Consider the following 16,638-nt stretch of genomic DNA (forward strand, 5'->3'; position numbering starts at 1 on the left):
TTTCTGATTATTTCATATAGAGGAAGTGGGAATACAACTGCAAAGATGATAAACATTTTTAGGACTCTTGAGGCAAATATGTCAAATTGTACTCCCTAAAGTTTGTAAATGAAACTCCATCTATGTATAAAGATGAAATGTAATTGATCCCCTCTTTCACTTCTGGGTGTTATAACTTACAAAATAATATTAAATAAAAATTACATCTTTGCTGTATTAATTTTCTGTTTTGATTATTAATGAGATCAAATCTTTTCATGTTTATTGACAGTTTTTCTTTCTCTGTTCATCTACTTCATTCATTTCTCTACTGATATACTTGTCTTTTTCAAATATATTTTGTCAAACTGAAGAAGTCATTGATTCTACTTTTTAGTAGAATCATTTTTGTGAAAAATTTTAGTATAGTTAATTATAGTATTATAATTATAGTTAAGTTTAGTATAATTTTATATAAAATTTGAGAAAAATTTTAGTATAGCAATCAATATGAGAGTTAGGATTCTAGATCCTTCTACTCTTTGATCATGCTCAGATGCCAACGTTTTTTGTTTTTGTTTTTAAGACAAAGAAAGTCTATTTGGAGTTGAAGCTGCTGATTTTATCACGGTAGTGCTGCAGTTTCACCACCAAAGAAAACGTTAATCAAAGCCATAAAGAGTTAAATAGTCACAGTTACATTCAAGGAGTGTGGTTTGGGCTTTGAATGATGAGCTCTGAACAGGTAATAGTCAATAACTTATAATAGCAGGAACTTAATTTTTAGGTTTTTAACATCTGTGTGTCACATGTCTTATATAAAATAGCTCTCTTAATCACCAAACCTTGTGAGATTAGAATTATTGTCCCTGCTTCCCCAGTGCATAGTCATGTTTAGAGAGGTGTAGAGACTTCCTAGGTTATGCAGCTGGTCAGGCGAGTGACTCAGGATTTCAAATACAGATGTGGAGTCTTCTGAGGCAGAGAATCCTCTCCCTACACCTTGCTGAATTCCCACAAATTTAAATTCAAATGAAGAGAGCTACAAAGATAAGGGTTGTTTTTATTATTTTGCTATAGTTTTTTGTTTTGTTTTATACTGGCTTATCATGACAATAGCAGCAAAACTCTGGACAACCTGCCTTAGACTTTCTCTGTTTTTTGGCTTAATATGAGTTGAGCCTTCCAAGGTCCTCTCATTTCTTGTATTTCTTCATTTTTATGTCTTGAAATATATTTGCATAGTTGGAAAAAAGCAAGGAGTTATTTTGTTTAATAATACCTTGATAAACAAAAATGTTAGTTGCTCAGTCATGTCTGACCCTTTGTGATCCCATGAACTGTAGCCTGCCAGGCTCCTCTGTCCATGGAATTCTCCAGGCAAGAATACTGGAGTGGGTTGCCATTCCCTTCTCCAGGGAATCTTCCTCACCTAGGGATTGGCCCCAGGTCTTCTATATTGTAGGCAGATTCTTTACCCTCTGAGCAACTATGAAAGCCCAGAAAGAAAACATAATTCCAGAGAAAGCCATGTAACCCACCTTTCATAGAAGCTATGATAACCCCTCAAAGTCTGAGAATTACATATATTTTTAAAATTATGAATTTAAAAATTCCATCTCCCATTCATCAGCTTCCACTCCTACTCAACTTTTTTTAATAGAGGAGCAGATAATGCTGCCCCTTTTATGCCTGTACAGTATAAGTTTTCTTCATAGTATCCAAGCTAAATAAACTTTTCAGTTTTGGGGTCAGTGTGGGAAAGTTGGGATCAGCCCTAAATAAAACTTCCTTTTAAATCACTTGCCCTCCTCTTCCCCTTTCAACTCTTCACTTCTCACTCTATTTTTAGTTAGAGCAGCTTCTTACTTTGTATAGTTTCCTTTTATTTCTAGATTGAGAATTATCTATTCTTTACCATATCTGATCATAGAAATTAAGAAGTGTGGATTGTGATAAAAATTTCTGACAAGTGAGCCCTTGAGAACTCTGAAGACTAACTTTTCAATTTTATTTGCTACTTTCATTCCAAATGTGAGGCTGTTTTGTCTCTTTTTCTATCTACCTATTCTTTTAGTCCTGTAGTTTGGTAATTATTAGTTACTCTTTTCTTGATTGATTATTTTTAATTGCCTCCTTTAAATAAACCAGAGCTTCTTTAGCTTTTAAAACTTTACATTTGTGTCAACTTTCTGTGTTTTATTCCATTTTTCACAAATAGATGAAATATGTCTTCTGTTTTCCCTTCATCACCAAATTCTCTGTGATCTTCTCCTACACGATTTCTATCTTTTCAACTTCAGTGAGCTTGAAAACACAAAACTAGGCTTCTACGACTCAGTGGAATTCCAAAGTATAAACTCTGATTTATAAATTCAGTCTTTATCAGAATAATGTAATATTCTTCTGAACAGGTTTCTTTGAGAACTAAGATTCTAATATAACTTTTTTGTTCTTTGGATATGCGTTCATTCACATTGCTCTGTCTCATACTGCCTGGTGGCCATCAATGCATTCACAATAAAGTCATAGAACTTTAGAACTGGGAAGGACAGTGTGTGTATGTGTGTGTGTGTGTGTGTGTGTGTGTGTGTGTATTAGTTGCTTAGTCTTGTCTCACTCTTTGTGACTCTCATGAACTGGAGCCCACCAGGTTCCTCTGGCAATGAAATTATCTAGGCAAGAGTACTGGAGTGGGTAGCCATTCTGTTCTCCAAGGGATCTTTCTGACCTAAGGATCGAACCCGATTCTCCTGCATTGCAGGCAGATTCTTTACCGTCTGAGCCACCATTCTTTCTTGGGTGGATCAATTGAGGTCACTGAAGCCTCAAAGTTCATGTTACTAGAGCTAGGATTAACACCCCCATCTCCTAAATACACTGGGCTAAATCAGGACTCTGGGCTATTCTTTTCTTTACATAGGTTTATTTCTCCATGCTTATCACTACAAGATGTTGCTGGAAATCATATCCTTCAGGAGTTGGTTATAATTGGTAATAATCTCATGGAAACAATATTAAAATTATGTGATGTGTTCTGATCAAGACTTCATCATAGATTTGAGAAGCAGTATATTGAACACAGGTCTATTATAATTAAAAAAAAAAAAAACTCACTGTCCAATAAAATAGACTTGAAAGTGCAGACTGATCAAATACAGTATTAATATCTGTGTCCCTATAATGGTGGAAGCATTTACACAGTGACTCAATGGCAGGTGAGCATTTGCCTAGGGTGAGCTCATTGAGTTGAGCCCAGAAGGCCCAGCAATTTGTTTTCTGAGCAAAGAAAACAATCAAACACTGGTCTCCTACTATTAGCTTTCTTTGTAGCTTGGGATGCATGGCTTTTATTATTCAGCTTTATTCAGGTTTTTTTTTCTTTTTTTGAACATTTCATATTGAATAGAAACAGCACTATGAATGGTTGCCTCTTCCATTTAAGAGAAAATTCCTGTGTGGATTGTGGCCATTAATCATCAACAAAACAGTTTAGGAACAGGTTGAACACTCTGAGTTCCACTTTTTGATGCACAGTCCACCCCCAGATTGACAGTTTGTATCAGAAAAAGACAAAGAAATGTAACATAATAGCAATTATTTTTCAACATTTGAAAAATTTTAAAGATATCCTTGATCTTTTAAGCCCTGTCTTAGATCTATGATTTATATCCTTACTTACTTGGTTGGTTTTATAATTCCCTTTCTTTTTGAAAATGATGGTAGTAGAAATTGCTTTTTTTCCAATGTTCTTCCTTGGGAAAGCAAAAATTATTTCAATCTTTGATTAAGTCCTAGAATTATTTTTGAGATTTTTACAGGCGGGTGATATCCCCAAATCTAGTAATCAGTATTGTCAAGTATGATTTTATAGGAACATCAACATAACTGCTCAATGGGCAATGGGATCTTACTGAATATGCCAATAAGACTTAAAGGCTTAATTATCAATTTTTCTTTTCTTACAATTTGGAAAAACTTTGCTAGCAGTATTTGGATAGCTGGGATCTTGTGGGGCAAGCAAGAGATTTCTTTTAATAAATTCTGATCTAGCAAGCAGCAGCTTTCAAAGCCCTTTCCCTGGGCTAGGGGTGTGACAGTCAAGGGAATTGGAGAGCAGAAGCCCACTTTTCCAATGGAGAAGCGCATTCAAGTCACCACTGCGTTGATTTGTTTCTAGAAAAGTCGTACTCCCTATACGTATGTATGTTCAGTCCCTCAGTCGTGCTCCACTCTGCGACCCCTTGGACTGTAGCCCGCTGGGCTCCTCTGTCCATGGTCTTCTCCAGGCAAGAAGACTGGAATGGGTTGCCACTTCCTCCTCAGATCCCGCATCTCCTGCATTGCCAGAGTGTTACGGCTTGTGGCTCAGCTGATGAAGAAACCGCCTGCAATGCGGGAGACCTAGGTTCGATCCCTGGATTGGGAAGATCCCCTGGAGACGGGAAAGGCTATCCGCTCCAGTATTCTGGCCTAGAGAATTCCATGGACTAGTCCATGGGGTTGCAAAGAGTAGGACACGACTGAGCGACGTTCACTTTCCTTTTAAGTGTCAAATAACAGAAAACCAAGGATGGCAGATTAACGAGGCTTGAGGAACGCTCTTCAGGAATGGTTCCTGTAAAAAGAAGCCGGCGTCTTCTCTCTGCTGCCGCTAGGTGGCACCCGGGATCCCCGGGAAGGCATCTCTGGACTGAGACTCTCTTGGGAGGCAAGGGGAGAAGCCAGGCTGAGCTGACACAGTCCGGAATTCACTCACGCCAAGGCCCGGCTGACCATCCTTCGTGTCCCGGCGACCCCGGGGAGGACCTGAAAACCCAGCAGGCGAACAGGAGGTGGAAGTTACCGGGCCCTGCGCTGGAGGAGGGCCCAACCCCCAAACTGCAACTCTGGGGAAGGTGACCGAACCTTCCTAGATGGTAGCAGAGTCCAGAGGGGCCTTGGGAGGGTGGTGCTCTGGACGCCAAGATGCTTGGACTGAGAATGGAGTTCCATCTGCGGAGTGGGTGTTACAGGAACATGTTGGTAAAGTGGAGACAAGTTACTTCCCATGTATTTCACCCCACAAGAGGAGCTATTTCCCCACTGTCCAGTGGGTGAGGACTGCTCATGGTTACCCAGGCTGGTGGGACTGACTGGGAGCTAATTTGAGGACTGCGAAGAGAGTGGGGTGGGACAGGTATCCTGAATGGCAGGGGTGTGTGTGGTGGGGGGGGGATGGGGGTGGGTGATGGCGGTGGGGGTCGTGGGGAGACTGGGGTTGGTGAAGAATAATTGTGTTCCTCAAGACTTACCTCAAAGAAGCCTCCCTTACCTATCCTCCCCCTCCAGTGCTGAATTAAGAAACATTCAGCCGCTGTGTCCTAATACACTGTATACCACCTCTGGCTCCATTTAGCACACTGTAGTGATGTCCTTTCGGAGAAGGCAATGGCACCCCACTCCAGTACTCTTGCCTGGAAAATCCTATAGGCGGAGGAGCCTGGTAGGCTGCAGTCCATGGGGTCGCAAAGAGTCGGACACGACTGAGCGACTTCACTTTCACTTTTCACGTTAATGCATTGGAGAACGAAATGGCAGTCCACTCCGGTGTTCTTGCCTGGAGAATCGCAGGGACGGGGGAGCCTGGTGGGCTGCTGTCTCTGGGGTTGCACAGTCGGATACGACTGTAGCGACTTAGCAGTAGCAGCAGTAATATCCTTTAACACTGCTATTCATTTAGAGAATAGCCTTTTTGCTCTTCTCCCTACCTCTTTCTTACCATGGTGTTTGATACATAGTAAATATTTGTGATGGTTAATTTTACAAGTCAACTAGACTAAACCACGGTACCCAGATTTTTGATCAACCATCAGTATGGATATTGCTGTGAAGTTATTTTTAAGATGAGATTAACATCTGGCTTAAAGCTCAACATTCAGAAAACGAAGATCATGGCATCTGGTCACATCACTTCATGGGAAATAGATGGGGAAACAGTGGAAACAGTGTCAGACTTTATTTTTCTGGGCTCCAAAATCACTGCAGATGGTGACTGCAGCCATGAAATTAAAAGACGCTTACTCCTTGGAAGGAAAGTTATGACCAACCTAGATAGCATATTGAAAAGCAGAGACATTACTTTTCCAACAAAGGTCTATCTAGTCAAGGCTATGGTTTTTCCAGTGGTCATGTATAGATGTGAGAGTTGGACTGTGAAGAAAGCTGAGCGCTGAAGAATTGATGCTTTTGAACTGTGGTGTTGGAGAAGACTCTTGAGAGTCCCTTGGACTGCAAGGAGATTCAACCAGTTCATTCTGAAGGAGATCAGCCCTGGAATTTCTTTGGAAGGAATGATGCTGAAGCTGAAACTCCAGTACTTTGGCCACCTCATGCGAAGAGTTGAGTCACTGGAAAAGACTCTGATGCTGGGAGGGATTGGGGGCGAGAGGAGAAGGGGAAGACAGAGGATGAGATGGCTGGATGGCATCACTGACTCGATGGACATGAGTCTGAGTGAACTCTGGGAGTTGGTGATGGACAGGGAGGCCTGGTGTGCTGTGATTCATGGGATCACAAAGAGTCGGACACGGCTGATCGACTGAACTGAAGAGAACTGAACATTTAAATCAATAGTCTCTGAGTAAAGCAGATTACTCTCCTTTACTGGGTGAAGTGAAGTGAAGTCGCTCAGTCGTGTCTGACTCTTTGCGACCCCATGGACTGAGGAGCCTACTACGCTCCTCAGTCCATGGGATTTTCCAGGCAAGAGTACTGGAGTGGGTTGCCATTTCCTTCTCCAGAGGATCTTCCTGACCCAGGGATCGAACCCAGGTCTCCTGCACTGTAGGCAGACGCTTTACTGTCTGAGCCACCAGGGAAGTCCTTTACTGGGTGGGCCTCATCAAATCAGTTAAAGGCCTTATGAGGAAAACAAACTAAGTTCTGCAGAAGAAAGAATTATGCCCTCAAACCACCTTCAGACTTGAGGCGCAACATCCACTCTTCCCTAGGTCTCCTTCCTGCTGGCCTAACCTGCAGATTTGGAATTGTCAGCCTCCACAATCTAGTGAGCCAGTTTCTTAAACTGAATCTCTCTGTTTGTAGATATAGATGTTTATATCTATAGATATATGTATACATGTGTGTGTATATATGTTCTACTGGTTCTGTATCTCTGGAAAACCTTAACGAATACAATATCCTTTTTAAAAAATCTAGTTTACATTTATCACCATATATTATAATAAGACTTTATTTTCAGATTCTACATATAGATGAAATCATATATTAGTCTTTGCCTTTTTTCACTTAGCACAATGTTCAAGGTCCATCCTTGTCACAAATGGCAAGACTTCATTTCTTATTATGGCTGAATAATATTCCAGTGTGTGTGAGAATGTGTGTTTGTGTGTGTATACCAAATTTTCTTTATCCATTCATCTGTTGATGGACACCTAGCTTCTTTCCCTATCTTGGCAATTGTAAATAAGATTGCAGTGAACATGGGGTACACATATCTTTTCCTGTTTGTATTTTTGTTTTCTTTGGATAGAAATGCAGAAGTGGAATTGCTTAATCATATGATAATTCTGGGCTTCCCAGTTGACTCTAGGGGTAAAGAACCTGCCTGCCAATACAGGAGACATAATGAGCCACAGGTTTCATCCCTAGATCAGGAAGACACCCTGGAGGAGGGCATGGCAATCCACTCCAGTATTCTTCCCTGGAGAATCCCATGGACAGAGGAGCCTGGCGGGCTACAGTCCATAGGGTTCAAAGAGTCAGACATGACTAAAGTGACTTAGCACAGAGCACACACTCATGATAGTTCTATTTTAAATGTTTTGGAGGAACTTTGACTCCATAGTGGCAAGGTCATGATGTGGGAAAGAAACTTGTTATTTAGAGCTATAAAATGGAGACAAGTGGGTCTAGGAGGCTTAGTTATAAGAAATGACGTTCAAGGATTTGGAAGAATCCAGACTTTGTAGTCTATTAGGTTATAATAACGGAGAAGGCAATGATACCCCACTCCAGTACTCTTGCCTGGAAAATCCCATGGACAGAGGAGCCTGGTGGGCTACAGTCCATGGGGTCGCTAAGAGTCGGACACGACTGAGCGACTTCACTTTCACTTTTCACTTTTCACTTTCATGCATTGGAAAAGGAAATGGCTACCCACTCCAGTGTTCTTGCCTAGAGAATCCCAGGGAAGGGGGAGCCTGGTGGGCTGCCGTCTGTGGGGTTGCTAAGAGTCCGACACGACTGAAGCGACTTAGCAGTAGTGGCAGGTTACAATAACAATTGTAGATTTTGTTTTATTCAATGCAATTGGATTGTAATTAGAATCCATTGAGAATTAGTCTTCTCCTAAGGGGACAGTACAGATCTCAGGACTTGAAATAAAAGTTTGATAAAGAGCCACTTAGGCTGCCGAAGTAAAAAAATAGCTTCTCAATTTAAGGCAGAATTATATGGGACGTTAGCAGAAGAAACATGTCTTGTGATTAGGAACAACTTTTTCTTTGACATACTTTGCTACAGGAGACTCCAAATAGAGTCAGTCCTTTTTTTCACTACATGATTATAGTCAAAGTCTAAAGTTGTAATTGTGTATATATTGTGATTTTAGGGATTAATCGAGTCTTGATGTCTACACCAATTCAGAGAGGCTTTGAACTTTTCTCTACTTCTCCCAAATATCATGTTGACACTGGAAAGAACAATGGATTCTCATATGATGAATATAGGGCAAGATAACCTTTAATATTGACGGGAGAAGTTTTGTTGGATTATAAATTGGTAGGATCAGCTCACCCACTGAAATATCAGTGTATGAATATGGGAATGCAAACCTGTCCTTCACTGGGTGCTTATGTTTCTAACCCCAGCTTTCTGTCTGTCATAGATATGATAACCCTAAAGTTACTTAAGTTGAGAATGAGCTCAGACTAACAGAGGGCTGTAAAACTGGAGGGGTCTTTGTGTGTGTTAGTCGCTCAGTGGTGTCTGACTTTGCTACCCCATGGACTGTAGCCATCCAGGCTCCTCTGTCTATGGAATGCTCCAGGCAAGAATACTGGAGTGGGTTGCCATGCCCTCCTCCATGGGATCTTTCTGATCCAGGCATTGAACCCAGGATTTGGGTTGAGGATATTCTGAGTGGCAAGTACTAGAATTCAAGATGTGCTGGACTCTTCCTAAATTGAACCCTGCAACTGGAGGTGAAAGCAGTTGTCCTGGGTAGAATCTCTCCTGTTAGGGTAGTTCCATTCCTTCTCAGTTAGGAGAGTGAGACCTTCTTAAACAGGGAACATAATAGCCACTTGGCACAAAGGAATAATTTTCCTTTGTGTTTGGTATACAATATTTTAGGAGTTATGAATTTCTTTGGATATATCTGGGCAAATAGAATTCTAGAAGTTGAATTTCAGCTGAAGGGTCATTTGGCCAAAAAGTTTGCATTTGGGACTTCTCATGTGGGACTAGTGGTAAAGAACCCGCCTGCCAAAGCAGTAGATGTAAGAGACGTGGGTTGGATCCCTGGGTTGGGAAGATCCTCTGGAGAAGGACATGGCAACCCACTGCAGTATTCTTGCCTGGAGAATTTCATGGACAGAGGAGCCTGGCAGGCTATAGTCCATGGGGTTGCACATAATTGGACATGACTGAAATGACTTAGCACTAAACTAAACTAATATTTTATTAAAGCTACGTTCTTTCTCTATTCTTTCTTGCCATTAAGAAAGGCAAATACTTTGAAATGACTACATGACAAGAAAATAAAAATTTGAAAAGAAATAAAAAGGGAAGACAGATCCCTGCCTGGTTTCCTTTGACCCTGTCTAGCTTTATTTCACAGACAGTAGTTCTGGTTGTCCTGGCTCCTTTCTTGTTGCTATACTTTTCATATTCAGCACACTGATGAGCTTGAATTATTCTTTTGTTAACTCAGAAGACTGCAAATGATGAAAGGCAGCAGGTCAAGCTTGAGACAGTTTTCTAAATTAAAAAAATATTTTGTTTAATATCCAACTCCCAAATTAGGGACATTGAATCAACTAATTTCTGGAAAAGAAGAAAGGGGATGTATCAGAAATTTGGGTAAGGCACTGGCCAATAGACGTGTTAGCATATAGCCCCCAAATGTAGGAAATCAGTTTATTGAAAATAGTATCTAATTCAAAACAGCTAATATTTCCCCACCGAATATTATGAGTAAGAATAGCACACAAACACAAGTGATACATTTGGTTCTTTTATGTAATCTGATGGTTTTTGCATTTCCAGACGCCAGGATATGCTTGCCCTCACGTGTAAATATGGATGAACATTTATTTTCTGGTTGATTAAGAATGTTCACATCCTTTGGTTTCATGTGGGTAACAGATGTCTTGTGGGTAACAGATGTCTTGGCTTTTATAGACTAATTGGCAAAAAGGGGGAAGAAGAGGATAATTAAAAGGGTGGGAGGAGACACAAGAAAAGTGCAATCTTCCTTGTGGGGAAAAGTCTAATAGGCCTCCTTATTACGGGTAATTACCTTCTTCTTCAACTTCATTTGCTATCCCTTTCTGTATGACTCAAGGACAGTATAATGAGAAAGTATAAAATAAATAAATGTTGAGTCTGACCTGTTGTCTGCTAACAGATTATCCTATCGTAGGATATTCTAGTGCAATTGACTCAATTAACGTCAATTTTTAAAAAAACAAAATATGAACGTGTCTTGTCTCTAATGGCAACCTATGTTTTAACTGGTAACACTAGAATTCTATGTTGAGTCTTGCATTTTTTATTTCCCACCAATTCACTATGTGCAAGATTATGTTGTCGATTGTGTATTAGATACACACCTTAGGTTCTTTTTAGTTTGCTGTTTGTTCTCTGTCAGTGATATATAGTCGAGCTAATTGACTTGGAGTAAATGAGGACATTTAGCAATTGTTTGAAGCCATTATTATCAATAGATTCTCAATTTTGTCAGTGTTTTCTATTGTGTAGGATTTAAAGTCAACATGTCATTTACTATGACTTAACTGTATCACTTTGGTCTGTATTATTCTTCTGATTGGTACCTTTTACTTTAAACTGAGGGATATTTTTATAGCCTGTTAAACATTCAGTGAGTATCTACATTATTCCTTGATAAGAACTATTATGTAATCATTTCTATAAGGAGCTAGTAATGCTTCCAAGAGAAAGTATTGATTAGGTATACTTTAGAAACTTACACTTAAAAAACACTTAAACCAACTGAAAGGTAAGGTTATTTATACTAGATGTGAGGCACAGGATATTTGACTACCTGTCTCTCAAAAAATAGGTAGATTTTGTTTAAAAAGATTATTTGAACAATAAAGATAAAAATCTCAATTGTCCATTGTTAAGTTATTTTAATTTGTTTTGCTGTATTAGAATTATATTTTATTCTAAAAGTAAAATATTTTCTTATATATAAAATATAAATGTTATAATAAGTTATATTTTATTTACCATCGCTAGAAACTGGTGAGGTGGGAAGATGGTTTTTGCACTCATCTTGTTTTTAAAATAATATCAGCTTTGGTAGGATAGAAACAACATTGTTTAAGTAGTCTAATGACTGATGCATAAATTCAGTCAGTTGATCTTTTTGAGCCTCATTTCATTATCTGTAAAATGGAGAGAGTGACAACCAACTCCTCTGGTTGCACTGGGAATTACACGCAATGATAAGCACACATGAGACCAGCATATGTTTGGCTGCTGAGTACCTTATGCTTGTCTTTACTCAGTGGACCCATAGCCCTAAGTTATGTGCCTTGATTTCCAGGTTATGCTTCTCTTGGAAATAAAAATTCAAGGACGCTGATGAGGAGTGTAGTAACAAATGTTTTGAGACTATGTGTTGGGAAATTTATTCTTCCCAACTTCAAATGCTTAAAGTATGAGACTGAAGAATAACCACAGTAGGATAGGTTTTTTTAACTTTAAAAGAGCTTTCCATACTTTGTGATTGTAAATTTCCATAAGTTGTAATTTAATAGAATCGTAAAATAAATAATACTCAGTTAAACTTCAGAATTTCTGGACCTACTGCCTCTCCCCTGGTTCATTTCCCATTTTCAGAGGAAGGCATTGAAACCCTGCAAGGTTAAAGACCTTCAAAGTCAATCATCAAGGGAGTGATAGAGCTAGGACTGGAACCTTCCTCTTTTCCTGAATTCTTTATCTATACTATGACCAGATCGTCCTGCTGTGTCATCATCTGGGATCTAGCCTGGGCCATTAAAAGAATGAGAACATTCAACTCACTCGGCAGTATGAAAGGAGATGCATTTCTTTGTAATGTTTTTCCAATGGTCTGTGTACCTAGTTCATTCAGTCATTCCTATATGAATTACAAATGTATTTTGATTGTTTCATAGAACAACTAGCTCTAACTTCTCCAGTAAAATGAGACATAGTCACTGATTACATAGTAATTAGTAGTCACTAATTGACATAGTGCTTTCTAGGTATCAGGCATTATTCTAAGGGCTTCAATTTTTATTTTCCATAACAGCACTATGAGGAGGAATCCCTTATCTTTCATATAAGGAAATGGAGGCACAGAGGAGGCAAGCAATAGTCAAATATGAAGGCCTCTGTCAAATTTGAATCAGAAGATGCTAGAGAGAGAGATTCTACTGTCAGAAGATACCTAGGTGGATGGATCTTAATTATATGAGCTCTGTTTTCTGCAGAAAAAGTGACTTAAAACATTTTCAAATCATCTACATTTTATATATCTAGTTCTATTGAATCCCAGTCAGTCTACATTATAAGGTTCTACCACAGCAAATAAATATCAACAAAAGATTATATTTATTTACATTGATAACCAGTGGTATAAATAGAAGAGTAACCTGTTATGCTTGGTCCAGTGTTGATAACAAAATGGTATTTTATTTCATGATTTTAAGTCCCTTAGTATGTAATAATAAAAATGGTTATAGAGACAGTATTTTACTGGTCAAGAAAAATTATCAAAAGAAGAGAGAATTTCTATTAATCAATATGTGGTTTTTCTTTCTTACACATGCAATTATATAGAAATATTATCTGTATTGCTTACATTGATATTTGAAGTTGAGTATAAAAATAGCCATTAATGTATCAAATATTTTACAGGTATAAAATCAGCTCCAATTTGAGTAATTAGCAATTTTAAGACTAATTTGAGTAAAAACAGTTGGATGGAAAAACTTTGGACATTCAGATATTGCAGGGGGGTGTTGTGATTTAACAAAAACCTTCATTAAGTAATGATACAAAAGGGTTATTCAGTACTGTTCTATTTAAAAGGAATTCAAATGAAATTTGAATAAGTTACTCACAACCACTGGATTGTTCATGATAGATATTTTACATCAGAACAGAAGTACTCTACTACTTTGATCATGTGAGTTAATGTGGGGTGTGTGTGTGTGTGTGTGTGTGTTTATTAAGTGGGGAATGTTGTGGAAACTTGTGAAGGGAACAGATTAACAAAGTCTAATTTTTATTGATGTAGATTTATTGCATTCTACAATTGATGTGTTTTGCTCTATTGAATAGATGTATTCATTCAAAGAAACTTGCCTGAAGGTCATGGTCTATCTTCAAATGACTCATTCTAAGATGTATTCTTTAGTGAAAAGGGGGATATATAATGGCTCATCAATGCCTTAAAGGCACTGTGACAATACAATACTGTTAAAATATCATAGAATATAAATGTAAAGAGTCACACAGGTTTTTAAAGCTGTGACTGTCTGCAGTTAGCTTTGTGTTTTTAGCACATTGACTTTAAAGTTTAAAGGAGAAATCGTACATGAACAGAATACACTGGATTGCTTGGGTAGTGAGCGCCTTAAACAGTGCTTGAATGCTCTACAAATGATGCTGGACTGCACTTCTGGGTTGCTGTGTTACTGTATCCTGGTGTTTCATAGGGACTACTGATTTAGGAATGAGCTGGTTGAGTTTAAAAAGGAGGGATTTACACCAAGGGTGAGAAACTTGTTTAAAAATACAGTATCAACTGAAGAGATTGCTTATAAAAATATAAGCAATAGTAAGTGATGATTGGGCAACACTTTTGATAAAGCACATGACTGAGAGAGAGTAACAGCTTTAGCATGTATGTTTTATCCAGTGCTATTAAACTGTCTCTCAGTTTTCATTAAGATTGACTTTCTTTGCATGATAACTTTCGCATCTTAAAGCGTTTTGCCTTATCTTTTCCAGGTTTGAAGTGTGTTTGTCTTTTGTGTGACTCTTCAAACTTTACCTGCCAAACAGAAGGAGCATGTTGGGCTTCTGTTATGTTAACCAATGGAAAGGAACAGGTGATCAAGTCCTGTGTCTCTCTCCCAGAATTAAATGCACAAGTCTTCTGTCATAGTTCCAACAATGTTACCAAAACGGAATGCTGCTTCACAGATTTTTGCAACAACATAACACTGCACCTTCCAACAGGTAAAGGGTTTATCTTTGTTCATTCCAAATTTCATTTTACTCTTGGGAAATTATAAGCATGATGGAAATCAAACTGTCTTATGTTTCTTTAAATAAGAAAATCTGTTTTACAGTTCTTTCTATTTTTTTGCTAAAATTCTCTACAGCCTAGCTGAGGTTGATTTTTTAAAAAATTGTACAAGACTGTCGAAACACTGACAACAGCATAACAATTTTGAAGAAATCTGTCCTCATGAATTGTATTTTTTGAAGTGATTAATGAACCTAGAATAAAATATAAACTTTTATGTATCCTTTTAAAGGAGAGAAATTAAAATGTATACCAAGAAAAAAGAAGAGAAAAGAGAGCAAAACTAAAAATAGTAGATTGCCAACTTTTATGGAAACAGAATCTTTTTTTCATGGGTGCCTTCTGCATATCTTCTTTGTCTGCCCACACTCAAGTGAGAGCACTTGTTAGCAGAAAGAGTAGAATTTGACCCTCTATTATTGGGTGAATATATAGCTGCCTTTCCCACAATTTCATGGAGTTTCATCCTAATTTATAAGATACAAAAATCTTAATCTGGTCTTTTATCTGGAATCTGAAATTTGAGGGACTATTAAAGAGGTAAGCAATTCAAATTAAAAACTAATTTATAACATGAAAATGTCCTGATAGTAAATTTTCTTTAATATGTTAGTATCTACACAGAGATAGATATTCTTCTTCACAAATGAACATTTGAAAGTACTGTTATCCAGTCTCAGATATTCATATATCACCATATTCTACTATAGTATTTTTAATGTATTATTATTATTAATAAATTAACAGCTCCTTTTTTTTTTTCTTTTTACTGGAGAACATTTACTTTATGCAAAAAACAAGTTTACTTGGCATAAATAGAAGATAAATAAGTAAATAAACAAACAAATGTACTGACTGTATTTCTGGTAGCTATTTTACATTTTCTTTTCAAGAGAAGATACTCATGTTAAAAACATACTGACATGAAATGAGACATTTTGATACATAATCAGAAAAACTAGGAGAACCAGGGAAGAAAATCTTGTGTGATTTAATGTTATTTAGTATCATATTGGTTTACCACTTCAATAAATACTTGTCTCATTCTTTGGGAAACATTATTCTAAAGCATTGTCCTATGTGTTATAACCTCAGAAGTCACACTTGGAATGTTTCATCCCTGAAAGCTACTAGGAGTCTTAGATTTTACACCGCAATTATTCTGTCTCAGATTCCATAGACTTCCTTGGTTTGGTAGTCATTTGATACCTATTGTGATACGAGAATTTATTTTCCATATACTTTCTTCCCTGATTTTGGTAGACTAGAGACATGAAGATCCCCTGTATTTGATGATGTTCTTCCCATGACCAAGATCAAAAAGACGGAGGGGAAGGAAAGTCTCCATATTAGTCTGTGGCAATGACGTCTTTAATGTGTCTTCTCGATAAAGAATTATCCATAAGAACATGTTCTGCCAGTCAGTAGGGGTACAAGATAATACTGTGCAACAAAATGTCTAGGAGGACAAAATGTTTCACATACAGCTGGGCCAATTAAAGGTACTGAGTGCAGTCAGGATGTGAATCCTTCCCAGTTCAGCTCTAAATTCTGCCTAACTACTGAGATGCCTGTATTCTACCTTCAAGTCCAGTTGGGAACCAGCCTTTCTTAAAAAAACAAACAATTTTATGAGGTATAATTTAGATATAATGAAATGCACACATCTTAAGTATATGGTTCGATGTGTTTTGACACATACATTTATGTAACTGCCACATTTCTATTATCTCAAAATGTTCTCAGTCAGTCTCCACTTTCACCAAAGCCAGGAAACTGATTTTCTGATCCCTGTAGATTAGATTTATTTTTCCTGGAGTTTCACATCAGAGGAGTCCTATGGAGGAGATTATTTTGCACTTGACTCTTTTCATTCATCCTATTTTTGAGATTTATTCATGCACCTTGTTCCCTTTTGGCTGCTGGGTAATATCCCTTTGTATGTTTTGCTTTGTTCTTTTTACACACCCATCCACAATGGGGATTCAGGTTGTTTCCATCTGGAGGCTGTTGTTAACAAAGCTGCTATGAACAACTGGGTACAAGTCTTTGGATATATGTCATCTTCTCGAGAAAATATCTAAGAGTAGAATTGAAGGGTCGTATGATAACTATATGTTTAA

General features: G+C 37.9%; 1 protein-coding gene across 1 annotated transcript in view; it reads left to right on the top strand.

The window, feature by feature from the left end:
• ACVR1C (activin A receptor type 1C) overlaps nucleotides 1-16,638 on the top strand; it is an 85,176-nt gene that overhangs the window by 15,514 nt on the left and 53,024 nt on the right. Inside the window, exon 2 of the mRNA XM_070767667.1 lies at nucleotides 14,215-14,445. Coding sequence (XP_070623768.1) covers nucleotides 14,215-14,445 — 231 coding nt within the window. The remainder of the gene's footprint in view (nucleotides 1-14,214; nucleotides 14,446-16,638) is intronic.

Source organism: Bos indicus, chromosome 2, assembly GCF_029378745.1.
Source record: "Bos indicus isolate NIAB-ARS_2022 breed Sahiwal x Tharparkar chromosome 2, NIAB-ARS_B.indTharparkar_mat_pri_1.0, whole genome shotgun sequence".
Taxonomy (NCBI): Eukaryota; Metazoa; Chordata; class Mammalia; order Artiodactyla; family Bovidae; genus Bos; species Bos indicus.